Source organism: Artibeus jamaicensis, unplaced genomic scaffold (genome assembly GCF_021234435.1).
Source record: "Artibeus jamaicensis isolate MK-2021 breed Jamaican fruit bat unplaced genomic scaffold, CSHL_Jam_final contig_867, whole genome shotgun sequence".
Lineage (NCBI taxonomy): Eukaryota > Metazoa > Chordata > Mammalia > Chiroptera > Phyllostomidae > Artibeus > Artibeus jamaicensis.
In genome coordinates, this window is record NW_026521995.1 from 8,500,817 (window position 1) to 8,521,772 (window position 20,956).

Here is a 20,956-nt window from a genome sequence, read left to right on the forward strand (position 1 = left end):
TCTGAAGTCTAAGGAGGAGACTGTGGGAACCCGCATGTATAGCCAGTCAGAAGCACAGGTGACAACCTGGGATTTGGACTGGCATCTGAAGTACTGATGGCGGAGTGGAGACAGGAGGAAGTGGGCAGTCCCATAGGACTAAACCCTTAGCCTGTAAGATCTGATGCTATCTCTGGTTAGATATCAAAATTGGGCCAGCTAGCGTCTCAAGAACTGATGACATTGAAGACACGCCTTCCACACAAATTGGAATTGGGTCCAGGAACCAAAACTAAATTGATTTAAAAAATGTGCTACATGATAGGCTGGAACAATTCAGCCATAAAATGGAATGAAATTCTGACACATGCAACAGCATGGAAGAATCTTGAGGACATGATGCAAAGGAAAGAAGCCAGTCACAAAAGGACAAATTTTGTATGATTCTATTTGTATGAAGTGCCTAAACTAGGCAAAGTCATAGAGATTGAAAATGAAATAAAGATTACTAGGAGCTTAGGGGGGAGTGTAGTAGGAGTGACTGTTTAACTGGTAAAGTTTCTGTTTGAGATAATAAAAAAGTTTGGTAAATTTATAGTGGTGACGGTTGCAAAACAATGTCAATGTACCTAATGTTACAGTTAATATCACACCTAAAATAAAGATTAAATATTTTCCCTTAGTAATCAACCAGATTGGTAAGGAAGAATATAGAAATCCAATGGAATCTATAGAATAAAAAACAAAGCAGAATGCTCCTAGCACTAATAAGCAGGTTTAGTAAGGTTGGAGGATATAAAATAAACATTTAAAAAAATCAAGACATATGTTCCTACATGTTAGCCATGAACAAAGGGAAGTTGAAAAATTATTTAAATCTTCAATACCATTTTACATAAAAATCTATGAAATACTTAATGCTGAATTTAGCAAAAGATGTGCAAGAGCTGAAACAAAACACTTGAAATTTTAAAAGACATAAACAAATGAAGAGATATAACTTGTTCAGTTATCATAAGACTCAATATTATTAAGAGGTCAATTCTCCCAAACTGATCTAAAAGTGATTCAGAATGATACACAGACCCACTGTAATACATGAAAGTGTAAAATTTCTAGAACATAGAGGAAATCATACAACTTCTGTTGGGCAAAAGATAGAAAATGGATATCACCCATAAAAGAAAAAATCAGATTTTATCAAAATAAAAAATTTCCACTCTTAAGAAAATTACAAGAGGAGCCAGACTTGGAGGAAAATACTTGCAAAGCATAAATCATCTAATAAAAGATTAATATGCAGAATATATAAAGAACTCCCAAAATTCAACAATGAAAAAAGACAAGATCCAATTAATAAGTGAATGAAAGATTTGAATGAACACTTTACATACTATGTAAGCACTTTAAAAGATGTTCAATCCCATCAGTCATTACAGAATGCAAATTAAACCATGAGATACCAATACACATCTACCAGATGGTCAAAATTTAAAAGACCATTTATACTAAGTACAGGGGTATGCAAAAGTAGGTTTACAGCTTTAAGTGAAACACCTAGTTTATTCTTGTATTATTACCTAGTAGTGAATTATTTGCCCATCCCTATATGATAAGTGAAGATGTGAAAGAGAAGGAACTTTCATATAATGTTAGTGGGAATAATGTAAAAGTACTTTATTTAAAAATGGCCAAACTGTTTTCTAAAGTCAAGTATGCATTTACCACATAATCCAGCAATCCCATTACTAAGTATTTATTCTAGAGAAATAAAAATTAGTATTTATATAAAATCCTGTACCTGAAAGTTAAAAACCAGTCTATTCATAATTACCCAAAACTGGAAACAACCTAAATGTCCTACAATGGGAGAAAAGATACCAACTCTGAAATGTCCATACAATCAAATATAACTCAGCAATAAAAGAGAACAACTGCCCTGACTAGTGAGGCTCCAGTTGTTTGGGTGACAACCTGCAAAGCATAAGGTCCCCAGGTTGATTCCTGGTCAGGGCACATGCCTGGGTTGCCAGTTCAGTCCCAGGTCAGGGCACATGTGAGAGGCAACCAACTGATGTTTCTCTCACATTGATGTTTCTCTCCCTCTCACTTTTTCCCTCCTTCCCCCTCTTTCTATAAACAAACAAACAAACAAACAAATAGAGAAAAATAAAGAAGGGACAGCACTAGGTAGTTGGGCTGGTGGGTGATACAACTGTATGGCATCCCACTGTGGAGGTAAAAATATGATCATATACAATTATTATAATACATATGTTAAAATTCAAATAACTGTATACCCCAGAAAAGTCAATTTTACTTCATCTCTATGTATGGACAGACTTTGCACATGCATGTGTGTGTATACACACACATATATAATATACATAAGCAATTATATATATAATATATATTTATATATTATATATATATTATATACACACAGCTTCTATGTTTGGTGCCTACTAGTTTATGACTGTTATAGCTGCTTTGTTAATTAATTGGACCTTTGATCATTACATAAGACCCTATTTTATTCTGTCCAGTATATTAACCTTAAATTCTACCCTAACTTAAATTACCACCTCTGCTTTTGGTTGTTTGCATTTGCCTGGCTAATTCCTTCATTTTCACAACCTTTCCTAATTTAAGTGCTCTGGAAATAGAGAAGACCATTTCTAAATCAAAGATTTCAAATGTTCAAACTGAAAATTCAAACTACCTAAGAAAAATAAAAAAGAAACACACCACAGCACAACCTATGCGACACAGTAAAACTTACTCTAAGAGGACACCTTTATTAAAAATGACATTAAAAATCTCAAGAAACTAACAAATTAAACCAAAATTCAAAAGGAACTGAAAAAGTAAAGCAATTCCTCAAACAATAAAATAGATACATCCCTCAGAAAAAGACAGACAACAAAAATATACAAGTTTAGAAATGAGAAAGGAACTTAAACACAGATAATGAAGAGTCTGAAAGAATGCTATGTGCAACTAACTTAAGAAGTAACTGGGCTTTCCAGATACACTGTCAAAACTATCTTAAGAAACAGAAAACTTGAAGAGGTTGGGATGGTATGGAAAAGAACAGGATCAGATTGAAATACAACCTTTAAAGAACAAATTTAAGCTAGGAAAGACAATTTAAAAAGCTCCTTCATTTTATAAACCAGTACAACTCTAATACCAGATCCTCATTTTTCAAATATACCAAAAAAAAGGGGAGGGGACATACTATATCTAAAAATAGGTGTAAAAATTCTATTTAAAGATTTTACTTCTATTTTTAAAGAGACAGGAAGGGAGACAGAGAGGGACAGAAACATCAACATGCAAGAGAAACATCAATTGGTTGCCTATTGCACATCCCAAACTAGGGACCTGGCCCACAACCCAGGCACATGCCATGACTGGGAATCGACCAAGTGACCTTTCAGTTCAAAGGCAGCACTCAATCCACTGAGTCACACTAGCCAGGGCTAGGTGTAAAAATGCTAAACTAAGTATCAGTCAACAGAATCCAGAAATATGTCAAACAGTATGAGTAAAGACTTATTTAGGAAAGCAAGGACATTTCAGTATAAAGTCTATCAACAGTGTATCAATGCTGAAAAGACAAATGGAAAAAATCACATTTCCTAATAAAACCTCAAAGTAAAAGTAAAAACCTCAAAACAAACTATTAAATATGAGGAAGTATTTGCCATTATTCTAAATAAAGAAATGCTAGTGTCATTTTTATTGCTTTATTCCAATTAAAATGTTTAACTGAATGAAATTATATGAAATGGAATAGTTAGATTTTCCTTTGAATTATTTCAAATTTCCAAATATTTTAACGAGCTTATGTGAAGGCATCAAACATCTATAAACTCTCCTGGGAACGCTAAAGCCAGCCATCTGTGGATCACTATGTAGCTAATGCCAGGTGGCCCAGCACAGAGCACAGGTGGTGGCTGACCTTGGCCTGCAATTCCTGGGAGGTCCTAGAGCCAACGCTCCTGGTAGATAGCTTCAGACAACTCTGAGTACCACCCAACTACCTCCACCACTGACACACTCAAGGGGCAGACTGTTGGGCATCAGGGTTCTGCTGAAGCAAGTCCTGTATGGGGGCTGGCCCCTGCACAGCAGCCAATCCGACTTAGTCATAGCTGGTCCTCATAGCCAACTGGCTGGGGGGCAGTCAGTCCCTCCTACTGAGGTTCCCAACAGCAATCAAGGCTCAACTACAACACGACTGTGCACAGAGCCTACACGCAGAGGGATGGGGTGATAGCTGCACCTGGAACACCCAACTTGGGTGATAGGGGAGACCACGCCACTGGGCTACACAGGACACCTACTATGTATAAGACCACTTTACCAAGCCCAGAAGACACAGCAGTTCTACCCAATACACAGAAACAAGCATAGAGGCAGCCAAAAAGAAGAAACAAAGAAACATGTCCCAAATGAAAGAACAGAACAAAACTCCAAAAACAGAACTATACCATCTCTCAGATGCAGAGTTCAAAACACTGGTTAGAAGGATACTCAATAAACTTAGGGGAAGAGTAAATGAACTTGTTAGAACTTCAACAAACTTATAGAAACATAAAAAATAGAGACAGAAAATATAGAAAAGAACCAGTCAGAAATGAAGAACACATTAACTGAAATGAAGAACCCATTACTGGAAATCAACAGTAGTAGAGTAAATGAAGCAGACACAAATCAGTAATTTAGAATATAGAAAAGCAGAAAACACCCAAACAGAACAGCAAAAAGAAAAAAAATAAACCCAAAACACTGAGGATAGTTTAAGGAGCCTCTTGGCACAACTTTAAACATGCCACGTTCACATCATGAGGGTACCAGAAGAAGAGAGACAGCAAGGAATGGAAAACCTATGTGAAAAAAAAATTATGGAAAAATTCCCTAACCTGGTGAAGGAAATAGACATACAAGACCAGGAAGCACAGAGTCCCAATCAAGACAAACCCAACAAGGCCCACCCCAAGACACATCATAATTAAAATGCCAAAGGTTAAAGACAAAGGGAGAATCTTAAAATCAGCAAGAGAAAAGAAGTTGGTTACCTGCAAAGGAGTTCCCATAAGAACGTAAGCTGATTTCTCAACAGAAACACTCCGGGCCAGAAGGGACTGGTAAGAAGTATTCAAAGTGGCGAAAAATAAGGACATGCAACCAAAACTACTCTACCCACTAAGGCTATCGCTTAGAATCAAAGGACAGATAAAGAGATTCCTGAACAAGAAAAAGCTAAAGGAGTTCATCATCACCAAACCAGTATTACAAGAAATGTTAAAGGATCTTCTTTAAGAAGAAAAAAGATAAAATTCTGAATAATAAAATGGCAATAAATACATACTTATCAACAACTACTATAAATTCAAGAAGATTAAATATTCCAATCAAATGATATAGAGTGGCTGAACAGGTAACAAAACAAGACCCAAACATATGCCACCTACAAGAGACTCACCTCAGACAAAAAGACACATGGACTGAAAGTAGAGGGATGGAAAATACATTTCATTACAAAACAAAACAAAATAACTTGGATAGCAATATTTGTAACAGACAAAACAGACTTTAAAACAAAGGCTATAACAAGAGACCAAGAAGAACCCAGCAATTCCACATCTGGATATTTGCCCAAAGAAACCCAAAACATTAAATTGTAAAGATCTACAGCCATATGTTCACTGCAGCATTATTTACAACACCCAACATATGGAAGCAACCTAAGTGTCCATCAACAGATGAATAAAGACAAAGTGGTGCATATATACAATGGAATATGGCTCAGCCATAAAAAAAAATGAGTGAAATCTCTCCATCTGCAACAGCATGGATGGGCCTAAAGCATATTGTTCTGAGTGAAATGAGTAAAATAGAGAAAGACAAATGTCATACGATTTCCTTCAAATGTGAAATCTAGGAAACAAAATAAATGAACAAGCAGATGGAAACAGGCTCATAGATACAGAGAACAATTTGAAGGTTGCCAGAGGGGATCAGAAGGGTAGGAGGTATGAATAGGAAAACTGAAGGGATTAAGAAGGGCAAACCTGTAGTTAAGGAATAGTAACTGGGATATAAAGTACAGCATTGAGAATATAGTCAATAATACTGTCTTAACTATGTATAATATCAGATGAGTACTAGATTTAATGGGGTCACTGCCTCATGATCTATATGAATGTCTAATTACTGGGCTGTACACCTGAAACTAAAAGTTATTGTATACCAACTGTAACTGAAAAATAAAAAATTATTTTAAAAAAATGTCACGGCCATGAAACGCAAAGAAAGACTGAAGACTGTTTGGATTAAAAGAGATTAAAGACAAATGACAACTAAATTCAATGTGTGATCTTGCACTGACTCCTGGACCAGAAACAATTTTTTTACTTTTACTACATAAGACAATAGTAAGAAAATCGATAAAATCTGAATGTATACAGTGGAATTTTATCCATATTAACTTAGGAAATACACAATAAAGTATTTAGAAGTGAAAGGCATTAGATCTGTAATTTCCTCTCAAACATTTGGGAAAAACATGTGACCACTGTTTGAATGCAGAGAGAGAAGGATAAACCAAATGTGATTAATATTAACAGTTGGGGAATTTGAGTAAGATATAGAGGAATTCTTTGAAATATTTTCACAACTTTTCTCTAGGTATAAAATTATTTAAAAACAAAAATAAACAGACCCACAGTTAGTGAAAACAAATAAAGCCAGTTAAGAGTAAGAGAAACCATTTTCCCTAACAACAGTGCTAGGATCATCTATTACTACATTCTAGTCATCAGATCACAAAATGTCAGAGTGGGAAGAAATGTATTCTCTATTAGCAAAACTTCTCAATTTATGAATCAAGGTGACGAAGTTAAATTGGTGTAGCTCTGTGGATTGAACACGGGCCTGTGAACCAGAGTACAGTGGTTCCATTCCCAGTCAGGGCACATTCCTGGGTTGCAGGTCAGTTCCCAGCAGGGGACACACGAGAGGCAACCATACACTGATGTTTTTCTCCCTATCTCCTTCCCTTCCCCTCTAAAGATAAATAAATAAAATCTTCAATAAAAAACCCACACAATCATATTGATACAGAAAAATGCTCAAATAAATAAATAAATGCCTTGCCCAAGCAAAATTCTCCAAAAAATAAGTAAGTAAGTAAGTAAGTAAATGCCTTGCCCAAGATCACAACTAGTTCAAGGCACAGCCCAAACTGTCTTGCTCTGACTCAGCCCTTTGAACTCTGACAAGCTATCTCTTAATATCTTAATATTGTCGTCTACTCCCTAAACATATGATACCAAAATATTTAGCTCTATCTTCTCATATATTCTAAAAAGGTAGTGTGGCAAACCATTCTCAGGTAATCTAAATTTCATTTTTTAAAGGAGTTTACGTATAACTGCTCCTAACAATGTTTAATAACTCACTAATAAATATATTGAGTGCAGAGTTCATTCCAGATACTGTAGCATATGCTAAAAACACAAAATTAACATATGCTACTAAGGCAACACTATTAGGTCCATGATGATAGTGACCAAGTCTGTATTATTCATCATTATAACCCCACCTCTTAGGAGAGCGCCTGGTATACAATAAATATTCAGATAATTGGACACTGCTGAATAAAAGACAATCCATGGTACACAAAAGAAACTGTGTTTGCAGGTAATCATAACATCCACAGTGTTAAAGTGCCACATGATACAATAGATTACAAAGTTATTTTTGCTTAGTGAGATCAACAAAGCCTTCAGAAACTTAATGACAACAAAGTTAAGCTTTGAAAGACAAATGGTGAGCAGGTAGTAGATAAAACATCCTGACGGCAAGAAAATATTTAGTGTGTCTACTAGATTTTTAAACATAGGCTTACCTATTGTTGCTGCAAGTTCTGGATCAAAAGTATCATCTGTGAACCTCAAGAGCAGGCTAGAAGAGATGTAAAAAACATAGATCAGAAATTTGACTTTTCTGCTAAGCACTTGATATGTTTGTGATGTTATATTTTCTCACCAATTAGATGCATCTAAGAATATTACTCCCCAAATATTGCTTCAGTGCAGGTATATAAGGACAAATTAAATTACTGGAAAGGCAATTAAAGAAGAGCAAAGTAATGTATTCTAGAAAACATATTCCCCATGCTTCCCTACACAAATTCCCAAGTGTGGAAAGGTTTGTCTGTTTATTTAACTCTACTGATATGTCCTTCCAAGAAAGTGATACAACATCATGTCATACTTTAACTAATGTGGACAAAGGGAGAGAAATAAGTCTCTTGGAATGCAGCAAGTTAATTTTCTTAAAAAATATTTGTTGTGTAATTCATTCTGAATTCAACTAAAAACAGAAAGATGTGAATGTCTAGTACTTTGTAGTACACAGTGTGACTATTCCCTATGTGGGATAAAAAGATACACTAATAAACAGTGAAGGCAGACAGATCACATGATGTACGGAGTACATATACTCTGACAAATGATATGCAAGGTGTATAACATCATGTAGGCAATAGGGAGCTGCTGAAGGGTTTTAAAAATGGAATGGCAAGAACTGCTCTGCATTTTGAAAAGTTATGCTAGCAAAAAAAAAGTAAGAAAAATCAACGCAAGACAACTGCCATGGTTGTGGTGTGGTGAGAGATTAACAAAGGATTAAACCTAAAAAATGGTAAAGACACTAAAAAGGGAGGTGACATGAAAGCAAAATGATACCAGAATAGAAGAATATTCTAAGATTTTATATCTCCTAGGATTATTTTATTTAATATGAAGCAGAAGTGTCAGTTATTAGAAGCTCTTCAAAAATAAAATCTAAGCTATTGTTAAAGCCCCAGATTTATAAAATTAATCCTATTATCTCCTGAAGTAGGACAAAATTGTTCTATTTACCCATTTGCATAAATGAAATTAAGGCAATAAATGTCAGATGTCTCCGTTGTGGATAAGTATTTCTATAGGTTGTAATTATTGTTAGAGATGTTCAGTGGGGGGTGGGATGGGGGGCACAGAGCATACTGCAAAATATAGTGGCTTCCTGAGAATTTCCAAACCCAGTATCAATGACTGTACTTGAAGGGTTAACTGTCCCTTTCCTGGTTTCGCTTTCTTGTGTCTACCATAAAACCAGCACCACAAAGTCAAAGAGAAGAGTCGAACTGTAGATTTTTCTGGTTAACACTGAACCTGCTTGACTGTAACTATTTTTATTTACTTTCAACATGAGCTAGGTGAGAGCAGTTAAGAATCTTAAAAGACTGTTTCAAAATTTTTTTCCCTCTGCAACACTAAACTTTAAATTAAGGAAGTGAAAATTTCACTAAAAATTTCAGTCATCCGCAATTTAAGAATAGAAAAAGTATGTATCCATGCTTGGTCACTACAGAAAATATTACAAAAACATAGGTTAACATAACCTTATAGAGCAGTAGTAGTAGTAATAGTAACAATACTTTAGTAATATAAATAATAACGATAGTGTTGGCTATTATTTATTAAACATAGATAATGTGCCAGACACGGAGGCAGGGGTTTTTCTTACAGAATTGCTAATGCTTACAACTACTCTTGTCATCAGTGACACTTTATCAGGAAAGGCAGGGAATTAGTGTGGTGCAAAGCAACAAATGTTAATACATGCTCTGGGTATAAGCAGCCAATCTTAGCCAGGGATACACAGGCAGCTCAAAATTAATCCCAAAATCTATGCATGCATTCATTCTTCTAGGTATAGAGTCCATTTCTCTATTAGATTTTGAAAGAAACCCACAACCTGAAAATGATTAAGAACCACTGCTCTAATGGACATATGTTTAAGCTTTCATATTTTTAAAGGAGCAAAATATTCTCCATGCAGAGCTAAAGATGGAAGAAGTAAACAGTGTGATTTATAACTAATTTGCACCTCTTAATTTACAAATGAAATTAGCCAGAAAGGATGGAGATACAAGGGACACAGGGGGGACAGCAACTTATATAAAAGATGATCCCTAGAATCACTTCCAGTTTCTAAAACACTTTCCAACTTCTTTATTTCTGTTGGGCTAGCCATAGAATCAAAGAATCTTACATATTTAAGATGAAATAGAGTTTGAGAGATTTCTATTCCAACCTCACTTTTCAAACAAAGAAATGAAAGTCTACAGTGTTCAAATGTCAGATACAAGATCACACCCAGTGGAAGCACTAGTTTCATAATCCTGATCTCCTGACTGCTAACATAGGCGCTCACTACACTCCAAGAGTCCAAAATAAACTGGAAAAATAACCCACTAATTTCAGTGAGTTAAGATAACCTTTGTTGTGCAACGATTTCTCAATAAAAGTGATATCTCGTTTTTACTAACTCTAGATCTAAAAAGAAATAGAAATAAATTATTGGTTAGAACCCTTTAAGATTATGTCCATGACATATGTTTATGAACTAACTCACCTTAAAAAGCACAGGCTTCTATTTTTTTAGTAGTCATTTATTCTCACTTTATTCAGAAAGATAGGCATAACATATTACATACACAACATGTATATTTAGCTAGAAAAATAAGGCAACTTTCTCCCTAAATGCAATATTTCCATTAAAGAGATGGTTAAAAGTGTTAAATTTTTGCAGTGAGCAATTCATACCTCACCATGAAGTACTGAGAAAAATTTTGGATATTACATCCACGTAAGTTTTTGTATGAAAAAAGAGAACAAAGGAAACCAGTAATTACATGCAACACATTTTACTCTAGAAGAAGAACCACAATTATGTAAACACTGTTACCCTTTGAGGAAATTTTAACATAGCTTAACTAGTTATCCATCCAATACATTTAGAAGAAGTCCCAATCAATCATGCATTGGGTTGAACCATATGAAATGACATTTGACCTTTACTGACTTCAAAATCAGCAATTTCAGAGGCCTTAACTTAAATGACAGTCACATACATCTCAAGAAAAAAAGAAAGGTCACAATGCTATAGAATTCCTATTAAGTCAATGTTCAGTATATTTACTAGCTTTTACACCTTCAAACAGATATGAACATTATTTTATTCAGACAAATTATTTTATTTTATTTAACCTTCAAACTGAATAAAAATTATTTTATTCAGACAAATCACAGTATCTGGCTAGCCCATAGTGTTTCATTACTTTATTCCTTGTTGTGTAGGAATCCCTTACTCCAATGTACACATTAAATGAGAAAAACTATGAAATGTGTTGTTATATTTTAAAAATACATACAATTTCAGAATGTATTACAAAATAAGATTTCAAGTCTTTTTGTATCTAAAAAAGTAAGACTTTAAATGCGATTTGAAAAATACGTTTATCAGGAGGTGCAACTACAATGTAAAACTACTTACAGCTCCTGGAACGCGAAATTTGTTTAAAGTACAAGGCACCCTAGACTACCACCTAGTCATAATCAGCTGGCAAGGACAAGTTCACCCAAAGAACTTGTTCTAAGACCTCGATGAAATCATTACCCTCTTGCAACACGTTCCCAGCTCCACGTCAACAACCGTCAATGTTATTTCCCCAAGAAAGTGTCAAGAAAGAAAGCACAGCCCCAATTTGTCCTTCTACCCCTATATGATGTGGCAAAATGAGAACTAACAATTACCCTTTATTTTGAAAGGTGGCCCACAGCTTGAACTCTAGCACCTCAGACCAAAGGCAATTAGAAGACCAATGAGTTCTTTCACAGCTGACTCAGAAAAGAAACAGAAAAGAAGCTGCAATGGGGTGTACCAAAACAGGCCAGGAATGTGATCTAAGGCGTCACGAAACTTCCTGCGAAGAACACATATTTAGAAAAGCCCCACAGAAATGCCTAAGTGATAAAGTTACAACTCTGAACTCGCGGGGTGACAGGCAGCCTGAACCCCGAGGGGCCTAGACCAGGCCTCGGCTGGGCCAGACTCCGGCCTAAACCAGCCCGCCACGCCCCGTGCTCCGCGGCAGCAAACAAGCCAGACGGGAAGCGGTTCCCCAATTAGATTGCTTCTCTGCGCGACCGCAGGCAAAGCGATCCAGCGAACTCGGGCCTGGCAGAGGCCCCGAACGGGCCTCCGGGCGGGCGCGGGGCGCAAAGGCCGAAGGGCCTCGGCGGCGGGGAGGCTGGGCAGGGCACCAGCGGACCCCGCCCCGCCCCCGGCCGCCGCCGGTTACCTTTCAGGTCGCGGCGAAACATCGCGGCCAGGGAGGCGGAAAGGGCCCCGCCACTCCTGTAACGACCCGCAGACGCCCTCACCTAGACTTGCCCACGCCACTCTCGCCGATGATGAGGATCTTCAAGGTGGTCAGTACGTCCTCGTCCATGCTGACCCTTGTCCTCTCCGAGCGCAGCCTCCACCGTCTGGCTCTCAAACCCTCACCGAAGAGAGCTGCCCGTACATGCGCACTGCTCCTCCGCCGCTGCCACCTTCTTTTTACTGACGGTGGATTGCTGAAGCCGTATCTCCGCCTTGAGGTAGTTCTGCGTCTGCGCAAACCTACAGTCCTCGGCCTCTTGCCTCTCCTGAGCAAGCGCAGATTGGGGGGCGTGGCGGGGAGGCGGGGGCACTGTGTGTGTCTTCACTGACGGGTTCTTCGTCCTTCCCGGCCTTAACCTAACCCCGCTTCCGAGGTGCACTTGGGAAATTGTTGAGTTGGGGAAATATAACGCTCTATTTAAAATTTCAGCACCTGCTCCTAACAGTTGCAATAGGAAAGGCTGCAGTAAGGAAAGCTTTGTGGTTAAAGGCAGATTATTTTAAATTTAGGTCCCAAATCCACCGTATAACAGCTTTGTATTACCTAGTCTTCTGAGCTTGTTTCCTAACTCGCAGTCAACAGTCAACGCAGTAATACCTCTTATAATAATATCGGCTTCTCAGAATTGTTATGAAGATTAAATAAGTTAATTCATGAAAGCACTTCGTAAACTTAAGCGCTCCATAAAGCGTGTGACTGGATATTACTCTCTTCGTGGCTTATACCCTGTTATATTGAAGAGTACCCATCATACTTATGTTCATGTTGAAAGAGAGATGTAAACTTCAGGTAGATCAGATGCATGCAGACCTCTGGTAGTGAAACTTCCAAACAACGATTACTCCTTATAAGAACCACTACACCGCAACTGCAGGAATTTTATGTATATCCTTTTTTTTTTAGGGTAGAAGCTTCTTTTATTTTTATTTTCAAAATTTATTTATTGTTCAAGTACAGTTTTCTGTCTTTTACTCCCATCCCAGCCCACACCCCCAGTGCTCCCCACCTCCCTCCCATTTCCACCCTCCTTAGTTGTTGTCCATATGTCCTTTATACTAGTTTCTGTACATCCTTCCCTTTTTTCCCCTGAAATTTCCTCCCCTCTCCCTCTGGTCACTGTCCCCTTGTTCTCTATTTCAGTGTCTTTGTTTTTATTTTGCTTGCTTATTTGTTTTGTTGTTTAGTTTCCCGTTAAAGGTGAGATCATATGTTATTTGTCTTTCAACACCTGGCTTATTTCACTCAGCATAATGCTTTCCAATTCCATCCATGCTGTTGCAAAGGGTAGGAGCTCCTTCTTTCTTTCTGCTGCATAGAAAGGAGCTCCTTCTTTCTTTCTGCTCCAATTCCATTGTGTATATGTACCATAATTGTTTGATCCATTCATTTACTGATGGGCACCTGGGTTGCTTCCAACTCTTGGCTATTGTAAATTGTGCTGCTATGAACATTGGGATGCATAGGTTCTTTTGAATTGGTGTTTTAGGGTTCTTAGGATATAACCCCGGCAGTGGAATTGCTGGATCAAAAGGCAGGTCGATTTTTAGTTTTTTTAGAAAACTCCATACTGTTTTCCATAATGGTTGTACCAGTCTGCAATCCCACCAACAGTGGATTAGGGTCCCCTCTTCTCCACAACCTCTCCAACACTTGTTTGTTGCTTTGTTTATGATAGCCATTCTGAGCAGTGTAAAGTGGTATCTCATTGTGGTTTTAATTTGCACTTCTCTTATAGCTAGTGATATTGAGCATCTTTTCATGTGTCCCTGGATCTTCTGTATGTCCTCCTTGGAGAAATGTCTGTTCAATTTCTTTGCCCACTTTTTAATTGGGTTGGTTGTCTTCTTAGAGTGGAGTTATGTAAGTTCTTTGTATATTTTGGAGATTAAACCCTTGTCTGAGGTATCATTGGCAAATATGTTTTCTCATACAGTTGGATCTCTTTTTGTTTTAATACTGTTTTCTTTAGCCATGCAAAAGCTTTTAATTTTGATGAGATCCCATTTGTTTATTCTTTCCTTTATGTCCCTTGCTCTGGGGGACATATCGGTAAAAAAGTTGCTGCGTGAAATATCTGAGATTTTTCTTGCCAATGTTCTCCTCTAGGACTTTAATGGTGTCACAGCTTAAAATCTTTTCCACTGCGATCAGGAACAAGACAAGATTGTCCACTTTCACCACTTCTATTCACTATAGTATTGGAAGTTTTAGCCACAGCGATTAGACAAGAAAAGGAAATAAAAGGCATCCAAATTGGAAAGGAGGAAACAAAACTGTCACTGTTTGCAGATGACATGATAGTGTACATGGAAAATCATATAGACTCTACCCCAAAGCTGCTCGAGCTAATAAATGAATTTGGCAAAACAGCAGGATACAAAGTCAATATCCAGAAATCAAAGGCATTTTTGTATACCAACAATGAAACAGCAGAAGCAGAAATCAAGAAAAAATATCCCATTCGATATAGCAAAAAGAAAAATAAAATACCTAGGGATAAACCTAACCAAGGATGTAAAAGACCTGTATGCAGAAAACTACACAATACTAAAGAAAGAAATCAAGGAAGACACAAACAAATGGAGACATATACCATGTTCATGGATTGGAAGAATTAACATCATCAAAATGTCCATACTACCCAAAGCAATATACAGATTCAATGCAATACCTATTAAAGTACCAATGGCATATTTCACAGACATAGAACAAACACTTCAAAAAATTATATGGAACCATAAACGACCCCAAATAGCAGCTGCACTTTTGAGAAAGAAGAACAAAGTAGGAGGGATCACAATACCTGATATCAAACTGTATTACAAGGCCGCAGTAATCAAAACAGCCTGGTACTGGCATAAAAACAGGCACATAGACCAATGGATCAGAACGGAGATCCCAGAAATAAACCCAACTCTCTACAGCCAATTAATATTTGACAAAGGGGGCAGTAACATAAAATGGAGTAAAGATAGCCTCTTCAACAAATGGTGTTGGGAGAACTGGACAGCTATGTGAAAAAAAAAAAAAGAAACTTGAGAACCAACTTACACCATACACCAAAATAAATTCAAGGTGGATAAAAGACTTAAATATGTATATGCTTTGTCTCCTTCACTAGGTTGTTAATCTTCGTGAAGGTACATAATACCTAGCAAAATGTCTGGCAACATGACAGGACTAAATAGAAAACTTGTTCTTGGGTTTTATCTTCTTATACTTGCAGCTACAATAGAGATCCGATGAAAGAATACATATCAATAAGAATTAGAATAAATTAAGGAATTAATTTTTTCAATACCTGAGACAGTTCTTTCACCAGAAGTCCAAATGGCTCCTTCACCTCCTCCAGGTCTTTGCTCAAACGTTGCCTTCTTAATGAGGATTTCCCTGTCCATACTACTGAAATCTGCAAGTCCTCTTCACATTATTTTTCTGCATAGCACTCACCACCCTCCAATAACCTAAATATTTTACTACTTTATTTGTTCACTGTTTAATGTTCCCCAAAGAGAAGGGAAGCGTCATGAAATCAAGGAATTTTGTCCATTTGGTTTGTCATAGCCTCTGCGTCTAAAGTAGTTCCTGGCATATAGTGTATGCTGAATAAATATTTATGAGGGAATTAACTGAATAAATGTTCTGGAGTCCGTTCCTAAATTTGGGGGGTTGTGTCAACCAGACAACCTCAACCTCTCATAAAATAGCTCTTGAAATGTCAATCCAGGCTACAGTATCGAGAGCACACTTGTGAGGTGCACAGTATCTCTGTGCTGCCCCACTCTCGGGCAGTAATTCTAAAAGTGTAGTCACTAGGTTCATAGAACTCTCTTTCATGGCGTCTCCATCAGCAAACTGTTTTTATAATTATTCAAATTGCTATTTACTTTTTTCACTCTTGTTCTCTGATGCTACAGTGGAATTTTCCACAAATCATGACAGCAAACAGATGGAAGGTAGAACCAGATATGAGACTTTTATTAACCCTTCATGAGATTTGCCAAAATATAAAATAATGCCACTCTTCTCACTAATTTTTTGTTTTGAAATAACTTTTCTAAACACATAAATTAACTAGTAATAGTTATATTTTTAAATGAATCAATACATATAGTTAAATTTAACTCAGTTTTCATTTCCTAGTAAATATTAATAACTAAAGCCACATATTCAGCTCTTTTGAGTCCTCAATAATTTGTAAGTGTGTACAATAACTTGTATAACCAAAAAGTTTGAGAACTGTTGCTTGGTACTATTCACAACAAGATTAAAAAATAAAAATTGTATTTTGAAAACCAGGCCTGGATTTATTGATGATGCATGGAACATCGTTGAACTACTTTGGCAACACTATATTCTCTTAGAATTTTCTCCTACTTCTTCGCCACTTCTCAGTTTTTTGTGAGATCCTCTTGCTCATCTTTTAAACATTTTTTTGTTCTCTGGGTTTTAGCTTGGCTTTCTTTTCTTACTCTGCACACACTCCTTTGTCTTTTTCGACTTATGGCTTCCTCATCCCATGTACTTTGAGGAGTCCCAAAGTTACATTTCTGGTGGCGGTTTCTCTCCTATGTTTCATCCAGGCCAACACAGAACTGCCAAGTCATCTCCAGGTGGGTATGCCACCTCCAGGTGGGTATGCCATCTCCTGGTGGGTATGTCATCTCCTGGTGGAGAATGCCAAGTGAAACATGACCAACACTGAACTCATTATTTTCCCCTAAACACTATAAGTGGGGGGGGGGTTGCCGATTTTCTTTTTAAGGATTGACTAACACCCATTTAACTTGCTCTCCTTCACTTACCACACCCAAACATTTAGTCATTACTGTTCTACTCCTTAAGCATTCCTGAAATGTATGCACTTTTTCCATCCTTCACCACTCTATCAATATCATTTAAGTGATCACCTATCATACACTGCCCAACTCCTTCCTCCTCTATTTTCCTCTCCCTCGAGTTTGGTATTCTTCAGATGCAAACCTGGTTGCACCTTCCCCATGCTGCTCACTGCCCTTACAAGTCTTTATCATTACCCCTCCAGCCTCATCTCTCTATATCCCATGCCTTCCACTCTGTGTTCTGGCCAAAGGAAACTCGTTTTATATTTTCAAGGAACCATGTTTTACTTGTTTCTAGGACCTTGCATATGTTGTTCCTTCTGCCTAATGCACTCCTCTGTCCTCCATCCTTCATGCGGTCCGTGGGTCCATGCACAAACTCACACACTTTTGCTTGGGCAACTCCTCCTCCACAATCTAGCTTTTGGATCCTTTCTCTGGGATGACTTCCCTGGCCTCCCAGGTCAACATTACACGTTCCAGTGATGTGTTCTGATAGTGGCCTATGCATCTATTGTGGTGCGTACTCCACAGTATTATAAATGTATGTTTGTTTGTCCCCCTACCAGAATGTGTGTTTTTTGAAAGGAGAATTAATTAATGCCCTGTTCATTGTTCTGCCTCCAGCATTTAGTATGATGCCTAACCTAGAGTAGTTGCTTGAAATTATTAAAATACCCTAAGTCAACCTCAGGAGTTTGGAACAGTAATCTGCTTGTTCACTTGTAATTTTTTAATATAGATTAGGATGTCTCTTGAATCTCTATATCGAGCATTAGGGGGAGAAAGCCCTCAATAGCTCTTAATTAGGGACAGGGTAGGAGTCACGGCAGACAGACTCCACAGGAAACTAAAGGAAGACCTGGATGTGGTGGTGACAGTGGGAGCTGGAGAATGGAGGGACTGAAAAGGCACAAGGTGTAACTGTCCCAGCGAAGGACAAGGAGAAGAAAAGGGAGAGAAAATATCGAGCATTTCTCTGGTGTGTTAAGCCTCAGGGCCATGGATACAAAGAAAACTCATCACAGAAACAGGAAAGAAAATGAGTTAGGTTTTAACCATGTTGAATTTTATGTGAAGGTAGGTCCTGGAGGCAAAAATTTTCAGAACCTTTTTAGAACAGTGGTTCTAAAATTCAGGGCAGATAACAAGACACAAAAACAGAAAAATCAGGAAGGAGGCATACCTAACCAATGATCTGACCGAGGTGCCCTGCTCCACATATACATTATTATTCTTAAATTCCTGGGGGAAAAAGAGTCACTTCTTCTTAGGCCCAGACATAACGTATTGTCCTTTTTTTAGAAATGTGAATTTATCTTCTTGTATTAACTCTTTGTGTGACATTCAAAGATATTGTCAGATAATTAGGGGATATCGAAGCCAAGATTCTGAAGCCTTGAAGTTTGGGATGACCTATGAGCAAGCCCAGAACAGAAGAGGTTGTAATTAACAAGCACGTGGACTTGCGGCAGGGAAAGCCTCCTGAATCTGGGTTATGCACAACATGCCCACAGCAACAGTCCCAGAAAAGAGACTAGAGGGGAGAAAAAAGATCAGATTTGATCCATTGACCTTTCTGCATCTTTCTGCTGTTCCTCTCAGTATCAATGGTAAAGAATAGAAATGTTGCTTACAGAACTGTATTGCTCTGAACAGGTACCAACATGAGCATTATGACTCATGGTTTGTATAGGGCTACTGTGTCCAGGTGTTTGTGGCTGGAGTTCAGGTGCTACTGGTGGGAAGAATCCTATGGCATTCCTCTGCACCTCCTACCTACCTCTAGTAGAGGTTCCAAAACCACACCCTAATTTCCAGCTACCTCCTTGCCTCTGCTGATAAGCACAGAAGCTTTGGTTGTCAAGGAGGAGTTCATTTTACTGTTTAGTTGTTTTGATAACGCTCTGAGGACTTGGGAGCATTGGTGAGAGATGAAATCCCTGGAAGAGGTAACTGCTGTGCCTTTTTGGGCCCTGGGGTGGGATTTCAGCCCTAGGATGAGAGGGATCAGGGTCTAGAGACTGATGAGGTTTTAGAGACAAGCAGTGCAGTCCTTAGGGCCAATGGGACTATTTAGGTCAGATTGGGAAAACGGCAACTGTATTGTTATTCTTCATTTGACCAGACCAATTATAACCCATACAATTTCATTTTCTAACACAGAATTTCTTTTGCAACAAAAGCAATGTGGTAGTGAACTCATGACTGCCCTTGGACTTCATAGGTGTTATCACTACACCCCACCACACACTAGGAACTGGTCTGATAGACTGAAATGGCCTAAGGCAGGATCAGTTAACTATGGTATCTGCATTTATAGAAATGCTTCGATCTATTGAAATGATTGTTCCCCTTCTATTTCTCATAAGTATCCTTTCTCTTTGTTCCCTACTCAGAATATTGGGCTTCTGCCTGAGTCAGTGCTTCCCAAATAGATCTTCTTTTTGACCTCAAATAAATGCAGTTGCCTCTCACTTTGAAAGGCCTTTTATTTTTAGGTTAACAGATACATAATCACTTAAAACTGTTTAGTCTTCTAGATGAGTTGGCCCTTTGATTGTTATAGAGTGTTTCTGTTTACCCCTGGTACTTTTGTTCCCTTTGAAGTCTACTTTGATAAGCTACAGCTGATGGGGGAACTCAAGCTAGCCTTGGCTGGTGTGGTTCAGTGGATTGAGTGCCAGTCCGTGAACCAAAAGGTCACCAGTTCCATTCCCCCAGGGCACATGCCTGGGTTGCAGGCCAGGTCCCCAGGTGTGGGTGTGCGAGAAGTAACCATACTTTGATGTTTTTCTCCCTCCATTACCTCTCTCTCTTTAAAAGGAAGGAAGTAAAGAAGGAAGGATTGGTTGATCAACCAATAAAGAAGTACTAGGAAAATTGCTGCTGGACTACAACTCTTGTCAATTAACTTTTTCCCCAACCCCTTACCAACCTTTTCTTCTCCTTATAAAAAGGTTGGCTTGAGATGCAATGTTAAGAGAGTTTTTGAGGGTACATAACCCGCTGTCTTCTCAGATCTCTGGCATCTGAATAAACTGCCCATAAAGATTCAGTACTTGTTGCTTCTTATTGGTTTTGGCAGTGACAGGCAGCATGAACACTGACTTTTCCAGTTTCATAGCTATTCCAGCTCTCTTTTAAATGATGCTTTTTTTTATATAGCATTATATTTAAAGTGAGTTTCTTGTAAACACCATTGAGTTAGTTCAAGATATTTTTAAATTCTTTCTGACAAACTCTTTTAATTGCTATATTTAGGTGATTGAAATTGATATATTTGAATTTAGATCTACAATTTTATTAGTTTTTTCTTCTGTTTTTATTTCTCTGTTCCCTCTTTCCTGACTTGTTTTGTGTTATTGAATCTTTTTAGTATGCCATTTTAATTTACCTATTTTTAAAACTGTATATTGTTGCACAGTTTTGTAATGGTTGTTTTAAGGGTACAATATACGTACTTCACTTTTCACAGGGCACTTAAAATAAGTATTTTTCCTCTTCAGTGGAAAATGTAGAAACTTTACAAATGTGTAGGTCCCTGTTATTTCCCCCTCTTATGTTCTATTTATCGTATATATCACAGCTGCACACACTGAAGCTCCCATCAGACATGGTTAAAACTTTTGCATTCAAACATCACATTTTAAAGAACTCTAGAGGAAAATAATAACTTATCGTATTTACCCAGATATTGATCTCTTCTGTTGATCTTCCTTATTTAACAGTATTCCAAGTATTCTTACAACACTATTTCTCTTCTGTCTGAAAAACTTCCTTTAGCAATTCCCTCATATCAAGTCTCCTGAAAATGAATACTCTTAGTTTTCTGAATCTAAGG

At 37.7% G+C, this 20,956-nt stretch overlaps 1 protein-coding gene across 2 annotated transcripts in view; it reads right to left on the bottom strand.

The window, feature by feature from the left end:
• RAB18 (RAB18, member RAS oncogene family) overlaps nucleotides 1-12,473 on the bottom strand; it is a 30,734-nt gene extending 18,261 nt beyond the window's left edge. Inside the window, exons 1-2 of one of the 2 annotated variants that reach the window (XM_037140829.2) lie at nucleotides 12,270-12,473; nucleotides 7,901-7,956 (exon numbers count right to left, since the gene is read on the bottom strand). In XM_037140829.2, coding sequence (XP_036996724.1) covers nucleotides 7,901-7,956; nucleotides 12,270-12,337 — 124 coding nt within the window. In that variant the 5' untranslated portion in view covers nucleotides 12,338-12,473. The remainder of the gene's footprint in view (nucleotides 1-7,900; nucleotides 7,957-12,269) is intronic. The other variant, XM_037140828.2, reaches the window with a different exon arrangement.
• Between the last annotated feature and the right edge of the window lie 8,483 nt (nucleotides 12,474-20,956).